The sequence below is a fragment of the Rhinolophus sinicus genome, chromosome 16 (assembly GCF_057876585.1).
Source record: "Rhinolophus sinicus isolate RSI-liver-muscle chromosome 16, RSI-T2T, whole genome shotgun sequence".
NCBI lineage: Eukaryota > Metazoa > Chordata > Mammalia > Chiroptera > Rhinolophidae > Rhinolophus > Rhinolophus sinicus.
Window position 1 is genome coordinate 141,288,173 of NC_142516.1, and position 12,187 is coordinate 141,300,359.

General features: G+C 38.2%; 1 protein-coding gene across 2 annotated transcripts; it reads left to right on the forward strand.

The window, feature by feature from the left end:
- The first annotated feature begins 419 nt into the window (after positions 1 to 419).
- On the forward strand, positions 420 to 8,916 carry LIG4 (DNA ligase 4). Of its 2 annotated transcripts, none has more exons than XM_019731061.3 (2): positions 420 to 564; positions 5,041 to 8,916. In XM_019731061.3, exon 2 carries the CDS (start codon positions 5,069 to 5,071, stop codon positions 7,802 to 7,804), a length of 2,736 nt encoding a protein of 911 aa, XP_019586620.2. In that variant the 5' UTR covers positions 420 to 564; positions 5,041 to 5,068; the 3' UTR covers positions 7,805 to 8,916. The 2 variants fall into 2 exon arrangements, with proteins under 2 accessions (XP_019586620.2, XP_074185616.1); XM_074329515.2 differs by having other exon boundaries at positions 507 to 616.
- The last annotated feature ends 3,271 nt before the right edge of the window (positions 8,917 to 12,187 follow it).

Genomic DNA, 12,187 nt, shown 5'->3' on the forward strand with positions numbered 1-12,187 from the left:
TTGGGGAGGGAAGATGCCTTCTTCAACCCACGCTTTCATAACCAACCAGCAAGATTAGTATTGGTATCACCGTTTACATACAGGGAACAGAACCGAGAGGCTGTCACTTGCTAATGAGCAGGCCAAGCAGAGAGAGGGCTCAGGCTCATGGGCTAAGTAAGGAGGCAATGCACAGAGTGTTCCTGGATCTCGGGCAGCGACGAAATCCACTCTCGTGGGTCAACCTTTTACAAAAAGCACCTGCTGCTTTGGGATGCTGTTGTGAATTGTTTGTAGTTACAGTGCCAGGAGAGAAGCTTCAGGTCCTACACACCCTAGCAAGGTTCTCAGTATCTCTCCGGAGAGTCGCCACGTCTGCACACTTCATCCCTATGATGTCACGGCTTCACAAGCCTGCAGATGCGGTGCGCCTGCGCACGTCCTTTTCATAGCGTCATGGCCTCAGTGCCCCTCCCGCCCCCCCACACCTTGTGGCAACTGCGTCTGCGCTTGGAGCAGCTGGCAGAATCCGCCCTTTGGACTCCGGCTTCAGTTTTGGTGGCGGTGCCTGAGGCTTCGCGTCAGGTAGGAGATTTGTGGTGCAGGAGGGGCCTGGAGTCCACGGAGCGAGCCAGAGGTGAAGCCTGGGCAGGCGGAAAGTGCGCAAGGGTGGCCAAAGCAGGAGGGGACCATCTCGCGTATTTCAGTCCTGCAAATGCTTATGGTCGGCCTTAAAACTTCATTTATATATATATAAAACTTCTTATATATATTATTTCTAAACAAAAAGCCCTTCAGGTCTTCCGCCCCCTTGATCCTCAGTGAGGGGTACGGACCACTTTGGCCACCGCGCTGCGTCGGAAACCAGGTCTTTGGTTCAGGCTCTTGAACCAGACCCCCACTCCTGGGACGTGGGGCAAGGGAACTAGAATTTCTCCCGCGTTTGTCTCTCAAGAACCGTGTTGTTGGTTGCTTTAATTGCATATGTTTTGATTCCGAATGCCACCCCCCAACCAAATGGGGACCCACCGGCTCAGAGAAGTAACAGGGTTTGCCCAGTGCCAGGGATTCCTCTGGGATCCGTTGAAGATTTTTTTGGGGGGGAGGGGGGGTGGCAGAGGAGAGGTGTGGACCATTCCATTGATTTTGCAGGTACGAGTGTGTAACGGGTGGAACTGGAAGAAGAGACTTGGAAGGAATTACCTCATTTCTCTTCTTACACTTTGTCTTTCATTAATTGCTTGGTTCCCACTGGCTTGTGGCTTTTTTTTTTTTTTTTAACCATTAATGTCTTTCAGCTGAAATTTTCCCCAGATGTCACAAAGTGTGGTTGAAAGTAGGCTACTGTAAACCCTTTGTCTGATAGGAAACACATCATCTTGTCCAGGGTTGCACGAAGTAAACTTCAGTTGTACCAGTCACTTTCTCACCAATAAAATAACGTTGAATCGTCTCCCGTATTCACAATCTTGCTGGTGTGTTTTGTTGTGTCACTTAAGGACACTGCTGAAGATATTGACAGCAGCTGAATGGATGATGAGCCATTATTGTGTACTAATAACTTGTATTCATTCTCTTGAAAGCTTTGCTTATGGTTATCAAAAAGTGAAGTGTCCCTCTCCCTTCGTATCTGCTTAGTACTTTGTAATATATTTTAAATGTTGCTTGGATCAACAGCATTATAGTACTAAAATTGAGTAAAGATTTACTAACTGCCAGGTACTGTGTTAAGCACCTTATGTAAATTATCTGTTGTCATTCTCATGTTAATTGCTATAGTTATTAACCCCATTTGACATTTAAGGAAACTGAATCTTAGAGAAATTAAGTTGTTGCCCCATATTGCACAGCAATAGTGACAGAGTCCACAGTTGAACTCAGATTTATTGGACTCCCGAGCCTGAGCCCTAACTACAAACCTCCTTGTTTTATTTTTTCACAAATTGAAAATATCAGCTAAAAAACCCCTAGAATCCAGAAAATCAAATTACAGAGCATGTAAAAAGCAGTGGAAATCCTAATATTTGCCTTTGATACAATTTTAATAATTTTCAAATGTTTAAGTCATTTTCGATTAATTTTGGAATCCTTGTTATTTATCTAGCAGCCTTAGGTTGTATGCATATCCACACCCATCACTACAGTTCAACATTAGTACAAAACGATTTGAGTTTTTGCCTGGGACTTAAGGGAAACTTTGAGACCATATAGACTCTATAGATAGGTTGGAAACTGTATACCAAAATTTGAACATTTAAAGAAGTATCTCTTCACATCATTTTACATACATTATATATAAATTATAAATATAGCATTATATGCTATAATGTACTTGCTTGAGGGAACATGTTTTGGGAGGTAGGACAGTGAACATACTTAACCAGGTGGTGCAGTCAGTTATGCAAATGAGCCACAGTGAGGGGAAGCAGTGACTGTATTCACAGATAAAAATCTCAGGAATATAGTTTCGTGGGGCTTATCTCTTGGTCTAACTGGCTCAAGAGGAGGTGGATTTTCTTTGTCAAGAATTAGACTGAAAAGTGTGGCCTTTTTCCCTGTAGACCACCAAATGGCTGTTGTGAACCTTTCCCAGTGCAGTCACAGCTGCTGAATGTTTTTAACCAAATTAAATACCACCAGCAGTGTGTGTGTGTGTGTGTGTGTGTGTGTGTGTGTTTCTGTGTCTCTGTCTCCTGGCCTTTCCTAGTATGCTTTCCCAGGAACTTAACTCTAGACATTTAGCATTTCATTCAACAAATAAACCTGTGTCTCCCCAGGTATTGGTGGCACAATTTCAGAGACTGACAGTTTAGTGAATGTGGTATAGTAATTACCCATTCCATTTCTTGTACTAGATATTAGATAATGTTGCCTTGTCCTGATCGTGTGTGTGATTATTTTTGTTTGCTGGGGTGGGGAATTTTTGGTCTCTGCATTACTGTAGATTCCCCCGCTCCCCAGCCCCCTGGGAAACTGCTCTGGGCTCTCTGGGCTACGTGGGATGTACCAGGAGGTGTCTGAAACCACAGTATAAAAACAGTTTATATTCTTGGAGCACACATTTTTACTTGAAGTCTCCTTTTGAAAAGTTAGCTTATTTTAATGTTACATAGTTTAAAGCATATTAAAATAGTTCCGATACCTTATAGATTGTAATAGAGCTTGCATGAATATTTAAAACTGCAAAGAAATTTCACACTTGTGGTGACTGCTTTAGGAAATATTCTAGACCCTCGCCCAGCAAGGTAGCCTTTGTCTCCTCTCTTTTGTCAACTGATGGTCCTTGGTGTCCATTGAGCACCAACAGAAATCCCCTATTTGGGGTGCTGTGAAGAAGAAAACTTCAGTGCAAACAGGTCAATTGTGATACAGCATGACTATAGAACAGCATGGCTGTGGAACAGCTCCATGGTGTTGCAGCTCAGTTATGAAGTAGTATGGCCCTTCTCTGCTTAGACTGCTCTGCTCTGGCCCAGTGAGACAGCTTTGGTGATTCATCTTGGGTGTGTTAGCTCTTGCCCAGGCATGCAGTCTTCAGTCTTTGGGGAAAAGGGAAAGTGCACTCCCAGAAGAGAGCTGGCTTGATAGGCAGAAATCCCTACCCCTGATCCCTGATTCATCTATCCTCCTGCAAAATACTCCAAATCTTCACAGTCTGATTGGTCCAAAAGGCACTGCCCTGACTGTCAGACTGGAGCTGCTCTGATTGGTTGGTGAAGATGCTAATGGGGATTTAGCTCCATAGCTCCTATCGGATGGGGAAAGGCTCAGTCCTGTTGGTTGAAATGCAATTCCAGGAATTCCTTTATTGAGAAGGACTGGCTGAGATGTCAGGAACACGGTGTATGCAGGTAGTTTAGTGTAGGAGGCAGGCAGTTCAGTGCAGGAGGCAGGCAGTTCAGTGCAGGCATAGTTAAGTGCAGTTTGTGCGAGAGACCCCTGTGCAGAAATAGCTGCTAGGCTGTTTTTTAAATTTGAGCCCAGTTAGCCACCAGGAGCCCTTCTTAGCAGGTATCTTTCTCAGAGTCCACACTAGAAGGAACTTAAGTGAAAAGCTTTGTGTCATGACATTTTGCTGTTTTTATTTTTGTTAAAGCAGTTAGCATTTTATAATCAGTTGTCATTGTATCCCTTTTTCTTTACAGAATGTATGCATTCGTAAGGCAGAAGAAACATACTGTATTTGCTCATAGCACAGTGCCTGGTTCATGTGTAGTCAGTGAATGGAGGTCATGGTGGGGGTAACTGGCATGGGGATTTCAACAACAAAAGCATACCAATGAATTTAAATTTATAAAACTGTAAGTAACTGTGATAAAATACAGGTAAAAGAGACAGGTCAAGTGAGGATTTTGTGAGGTAGATATTTTGAGTTGGATTTTGAATTCCAGAGTGATTTGGCATAGATAGCTAGTAGTGAAGAAGTGAAAGTAAAACATAGATGTAGGCTTTGTTTGTCTAAAAGAAGAAGGTACCTTTTTTCTTTCTTTCTTTCTTTTTTTTTTTTGGTTAAGGATCTTAGTTTTGTAGGGGTTCAAACTTCCTATAAAGCCAAATGTATGTCAGTTCAGTGAGCTTTGTTCAACACATCTGTTTTAAGAAGTTTGTTTCTGATGCTAAGTATGACAGAAAAAGAGGAGAAATATAAGGCTAGGTCTCACCTCAGAAGCCCAGAAATGCAGTGAATTGAGCCTTATTTGTTAGGTTTTTTTGTTGTTATCATTATTAGCCATCATCTTTTGCATTCTGTGCTAAATAAATGGAATAAATAATTTCAATAGAGGTTGCAATGTAGGGAGAAAGAATTGAATTATTAATTTTACTATTGTAAACACAGAGAATGGGACTAGTGATACTTTTGATAATAAATACTAAATAGAATGGAGGTAAACTAATTATCATTAAATGTAGAGATTGAAAAGAGACATTATTCATAGCATTTATAGCATCGATCTATTTTCATTTAGCAAACATTGTGAACTAGGCATTTTCTGTAATGTCTTTACATTATTTAGTTGAATTTTATCTTTTACTTAAAGTTACTCTCTTTTGTTTTATTAGTTAAACCAGAGGATTCAGCATCGCTTCTATGGCTGCCTCACAAAATTCGCAAACTGTTGCATCTCACGTTCCTTTTGCAGATTTATGTTCAACTTTAGAACGAATACAGAGAAGTAAAGGACGTGCAGACAAAATCAGACACTTCAGGGAATTTTTAGATTCTTGGAGAAGATTTCACAGTGCCCTCCATAAGAATCAAAAAGATGTCACAGACTCTTTTTATCCAGCAATGAGACTTATTCTTCCTCAGCTAGAAAGAGAGAGAATGGCCTATGGAATCAAAGAAACTATGCTTGCCAAGCTTTATATTGAATTGCTCAATTTACCTCGAGAAGGAAAAGATGCTCTTAAACTTTTAAATTATAGAACACCTACTGGAACTCGTGGAGATGCTGGAGACTTTGCAATGATTGCATACTTTGTATTGAAACCAAGATGTTTGCAGAAAGGAAGTTTAACCATACAGCAAGTAAATGACATTTTAGACTCGATTGCCAGCAATAATTCTGCCAAAAGAAAGGACTCAGTAAAGAAGAGTCTTCTTCAGCTTATAACTCAGAGTTCAGCACTTGAACAAAAGTGGCTTATACGCATGATTGTAAAGGACTTAAAGCTTGGTGTTAGTCACCAAATAATATTTTCAGTTTTTCATAATGATGCTACTGAGTTGCATAATGTCACCACAGACCTGGAAAAAGTCTGCAGGCAACTGCATGATCCTTCAGTAGGACTCACTGATATTTCTATCACTTTATTCTCTCCCTTTAAACCAATGCTTGCTGCAATAGCAGATATTGAACGAATTGAGAAGGACATGAAAAATCAGAGTTTCTACATCGAAACCAAGCTAGATGGCGAGCGTATGCAAATGCACAAAGATGGGGACGTGTATGAATACTTCTCCCGAAATGGATATAAATATACAGAACAGTTTGGTGCCTTTCCACAAGAAGGTTCTCTTACACCATTCATTCATAAGGCATTCAAAACAGATATACAAATCTGTATCCTTGATGGTGAGATGATGGCCTATAATCCTAATACACAAACTTTTATGCAGAAGGGGAACAAGTTTGATGTTAAAAGAATGGTAGAAGATTCTGATCTGCAAACTTGTTATTGTGTTTTTGATGTGTTGATGATCAATAATAAAAAACTAGGACGTGAGACCCTGAGAACAAGGTATGAAATTCTTAGTAGTATTTTTACACCAATACCAGGTAGAATAGAAATAGTGCAAAAAACGCAAGCTCATACGAAGAACGAAGTAATTGATGCTCTGAATGAAGCAATAGATAACAGAGAAGAGGGAATCATGGTTAAACATCCTCTGTCCATTTATAAGCCAGACAAAAGAGGTGAAGGATGGTTAAAAATTAAACCAGAGTATGTAAATGGACTGATGGATGAATTGGACATCATAATTGTCGGGGGCTATTGGGGTAAAGGTTCTCGGGGTGGAATGATGTCTCATTTTTTGTGTGCTGTAGCAGAGAAACCCCCTTCTAGTGAAAAACCTTCAGTGTTTCATACTCTCTGTCGTGTTGGCTCGGGTTACACCATGAAAGAACTGTATGATCTGGGTTTAAAACTGGCCAAACATTGGAAGCCTTTTCATAAAAAAGCTCCACCAAGTAGCATTTTATGTGGAACAGAAAAGCCAGAAGTGTACATTGAACCTTGTAATTCTGTCATTGTTCAGATTAAAGCATCAGAGATTGTCTCCAGTGAAATGTATAGAACTGGCTGCACTTTGCGTTTTCCACGAATTGAAAAGATAAGAGAAGACAAAGAGTGGCATGAATGCATGACTCTCGATGATTTAGAACAACTTCGAGGGAAAGCATCTGGAAAGCTTGCCTCTAAGCACCTTTATGTAGGTGGTGATGATGGACCACAAGAAAAGAAGCGGAAAGCTGCCCCAAAGATTAAGAAAGTTATTGGAATTATTGAGCACTTAAAAGCACCTAACCTTTCTAACATAAACAAAGTTTCCAATACATTTGAAGATGTGGAGTTTTGTGTTATGAATGGAATAGACAGCCATCCAAAGCTTGATCTGGAGAACAAAATTGCAGAACTTGGTGGTTATATAGTACAAAATCCCGGCCCAGACACATACTGTGTTATTGCAGGGTCTGAGAACATCAGAGTGAAAAACATAATTTCATCAAATAAACATGATGTTGTTAAGCCTGAGTGGCTGTTAGAGTGTTTTAAGACCAAAAGCTGTGTGCCATGGCAGCCTCGCTTTATGATTCACATGTGCCCATCAACAAAACAACATTTTGCTCGTGAATATGATTGTTATGGCGATAGTTATTTTGTTGATACAGATTTGAACCAACTGAAGGAAGTGTTTTCAGGAATTAAAAATGCTGATGAACAGACTCCTGAAGAAATGACTCCTGTGATTGCTGATTTAGAACATCGCTATTCCTGGGACAACTCTCCTCTCAGTATGTTTCGACACCACACCATTTATTTGGACTTGTATACTGTTATTAATGACTTGAGTACCAAAATTGAGGGAACACGATTAGCTATCACAGCCTTAGAGCTTCGATTTCATGGAGCAAAAGTGGTTTCTTGTTTAGCTGAGGGAGTGTCTCATGTAATCATTGGGGAGGATCATAGTCGTGTTGGAGATTTTAAAGCTTTTCGAAGAACTCTTAAGAGGAAGTTTAAAATTCTGCAAGAAGGTTGGGTAACTGATTCAATAGACAAATGTGTGTTACAGGAGGAATGTCAATATTTGCTTTAAAGCTAGCTTTTCCAGTGAGGAAAGCCTCTGATGTGGCTAACTTCTTGCAATAATAGTAATGATAAAATACTAAACTACTAAACTACATTTTATGTTTCTCTCTTAAAATCTGCTTAAACAGTATTGGTAGATATAGGAAAACAATAATTTTAACTTTTGAGATACAAAAGACAATGGCCCAAAGCCAAGAAAGAAGACATTCTTTTAGCAGTGTAGTATTTGATGATTTTTGTAATTAAGATGAAATAAACAGTTTAAAGAGAAGGTGTTATATGATATCCCTATAGAAATCTAGAATTTCAACTCAGATATTAATAAAATACATGTATAAGCTTTTAGAGTCATAGTATTGACCCAAACAGGATTTTCTAAAATCAAATCAAAATTTTAATAAGTTTTTTATCTAATAAAAGCATTGTAAGAAAAAAGAATTGTTACAATTTGACTTGTAAAAACATGTCTTTTAAATGGAAGACAAATTATTTTCAATATGAAATGTAAACAAGTTTATTTTTTTAAGGTTAAGGTCAAGCTCATGAATAAGACCTTGTTAATGATGTCATTAGCTAAATTAGGGGAAGTGGAATGAGACTTAATGGTCTAAATACTTAAAATTAGATCAGTTTGATTAAAAAAAAACAAAACAAAAAACGTTGAGATTTTAAAAGTACTTGGCCCAAATTTAACTTTTTTCTAAAGAGAGTGTTTTTATGTGAATTTGTACTCTAGTATAAGTGATGTCCACATAGTAATTTTTCTAGATATAATCCATTGAATAGTTGTCCAATGGCATGTGTGTTATAACTTTCATTATAGAGAAGTAAATTGCTTTGACTTTTAATATGACTTATTTATCCTAAGGTTATTTAAAGTCAGTGTGTATACTATATATTGTGTCTGGATTTATATACTGAATTTTGGAATGCAGTCTATACATTTTGAAAAATGTGCTTTCATGACACCATTGAAATACTTGGAATTTGGTGCTTTGGAAATTGTGTCTAGGTTAGTTGTAAGTAATCAGAAATGTTATCCAAACACTGGGACAAATTAATGTAATTTTGTTATTTTTCTTAATTTAAATAAAATATTTAATAATACTTTTGAAATAATTTCATATGATATTTTTTAAAAATAATAATAGTTATTTCAATCAGATGTCATGGTATCGATATAATTTTTGATCAATTCAAATCAGGTTCCTACTTAAGGTCATTTGTATATTTTTATGTCTTTTGAGAAAAAGTGCAAAATACATTTAAATGTAGTGGCGAAAAACAGTGCATAATTTTACCACCAAAGATAATAACATTTACTATTTTAGGTTATCAATGGTAAAGAAAATGTAAAGTACAAAACACACTTACATTGCAGTGTAACAAATAAGTATAAAACAAACTAAAATGCTTTATTTGATTAGCTTTTCTCACTTAATGAATTGTGAGACTATATACAGGTCACTAAAATATACCTACATCATTCTTAATTGCTGCACAATACTCCATTGAATGTACTGTAGTGTATCCAGCTAGCCCATTGTTTGACTTTTAGGTTGTTTCATCATGCCATCTCCCCCTACCTTCTCTTTCCCTACTGAGCATTTGTAATAAATCTTTTACATAGTCTGTGTACACTATTCCTATTCATTTCTTATACATTCCTAGAAATGGAATTATTCAAAGTTACGTATTTTCCAGTGACTTAATATGCATTGCAAAATCATGGCAAAAATGCCTCTAGATTTTTCTCATTTCTAAATGTTGGAGAGGTCAGTTTCTTTGTAGTGGACCAATTCTCTGTTTTTATTCATTCCATAGATATTCTCATCCTGTCCCATGGCTTTAAATATGCCGATAATTCCCACTATTTTTTAACCCTGATTTCTTTGATGAATTCCAGTTCATCTCCATATGAAGTCTAAAGGGCTTTTTAAATTTAAGTGTCTAACCATAACCATTCTTTTAAAAACTCATATTATTAAAAACATTAATATTGATTTTTATAGAATTTTAAATGCAAAAGAGAGAATTGTATAATAAGCCTGCATGTGCACATGAGCCAGTCTCAACAATTGTCAACGATAAGTCTTTTTGCATAATGACTGACATCTGGATTATTTTGAAGTAATCTTACCTCACATAATTTCATCTACAAATATTCCCTATAGAACTCTTGATGTCTCAAACAAACTTATGGTCCAGTGTTCCCCTCCTCATTAAATGGTGCATTCTGTTCACCCAGCTGCGATAGCCACAAACCGTAGAGTCCTTGATTCCATCTGTTCTCATACTTCTAGTACATAGCAAATCTTGTTGGATACAGCTTCTAAACACATTCAGAATATGACCTCTCACCACTCTTACCAATAACCATGGTTTCCATCCCTACTACTCATGGGACTAGAGCCTCTTAACAGGTCTTCCTCTTTGTTCTCATACGTCATTACGGTCTGTTCTCCACAACAAAAGCTTTACTTTTAAAGCTGCAAGTCATGTTACTCTCCTACTCAAAATCACATCCACATCATAACTTCCAAAGTCTTTAACATGGACCGTCGGACATGATCCCACATCATCTGTTAGCTCTCTGACTTCATTTCTGACCAGTGACCTCTCTCCCCCTTGCTCACCTTACTATAGTCAAACTAGTCTGCTTATTTTTCCTTTGAGCCTTGTTTAGGCTTTTCCTCATACTTTCCTTCACCCCTACCCCCACTTTATTTTCTACCATTCGAATATAAACTCTGAAGACATTTCTTATGTTTTGTTCACTGTTGTAATATATGAAATAATCCTTTAAAGAGGACTTGAAAACCTATTCTGCTTTTACTCTCTGAGGCCATGATTTCTTACAAGAAAGCAGGACGAGATATTAACTGTTCAAGAACTCCACTGGCCTTTTCTGCATCCCTATGACTTACAGCTGTCCTGAAAGAGTTCATTCATTTCTTTAGGATGATGGTATCTTCTTGGAAAGTCAGGTGTCTAGCCTAGCTGCTTTATACGCATGTGGTTTGCCTGAAATTGAGATAACAAGGTTGTTTTGGACCTTTGAAATCTTCACTTTTGGGAGATTGGTTGAGTTTAGCTTTAAAACAGCTAATACGGAATTCTTTCAGCACTAGAGCTATTATGTAAACAACTGCTACCATTCACCTTCAAACAATGTATAATACCCGTAAATGCTTACTCTCTTTGATAATCCTTTGGGTAAAAAACTGAATAAGGCAGTCTGTACTCAAAGAACTCACAGTATACTAGAAGCAAGATAATTGGAATAGGAAAGATTTGTTAGTTAAGGGAATAATGGATTGCCCCAAAAGACACATGGTGCAGAAAAAAAAGAGTAAAAGCTTTAGAATCAAGTCATCCTGGCTCTCAATTCCAGTTCTAACTGATTATCGGTATTATTCTGAGCAAATCACAACCTCTTGGAACTTTAGTTTCTAAACTTTCGAATGGAAACAACATCTATGTCACTCAGGATGTTTGAGGACAGAATGACAGCACCCAGCATACAGGAAGAGCTCTCTAGCTTTTATCTGCTGCTTTTTCTAGGCCTCTCCCATGGGGTTAATAAGTGAGTGGATTCTGGAAAGATAATGTAGAATTTCCTCAGTCATAGTAGTATGGAGGGTGTTTCCTGGCAGAGGGGAGATTATAAATGAAGACATGAAAGCACAAACGTGGGGGGGCATACAATAATTCAGATTTAGTTGTGTGTGTGAGAGAGAGGTAAATAGGTTAGGATAGACTTTAAAAGATCTTAAATGCCACACTGCAGAATATGCGTTTTATCTGGTGCTCAAGAAATGTGCATTGAAGAATTCTAAGCAAGATATTTTAGGCTCCTGTCTAAGGCTAATTTCTGGATTCCTCCTGTCTTAAATCAAGGTAATACAATACAACAAAAATACTATTGACAGTGTGGCTTAAATGACATTTATTACAGTTCTGGAGGCTGGAAGTCCAAGATCAGGGTGCCAGCAAGGTTGGGTTCTGGTCAGGGCCCTCTTCCTGGTTTTCAGAGGGCTGCTTTCTTGCTATATCTTCATGTGGTGGAGAGAGATTGAGCTCTGGTCTCTTCCTCTTACAGGAGCACTACTCACTTCATGGAGGCCCCACCCTCATTACCTCACCTAAACCATATTACCTCTGAAAGACCTCACCTCCAAATATCATCACATTGAGGATTAAAGCTTCATCATATGTAGTCCGGGGGTCACAAACATTCAGTCCATAACACCCCCTGCCCCTGGCTTTTCTAAGTTGAATCATCCATAAATACAAGTGTCCTGTAAGCTGTAGGCTCTGTTTCAGTTTTTGGGGTAAACAGCAATAAACAAAATGGCAAAAATCCCTGCCTTCGTTCATTTTACATTTT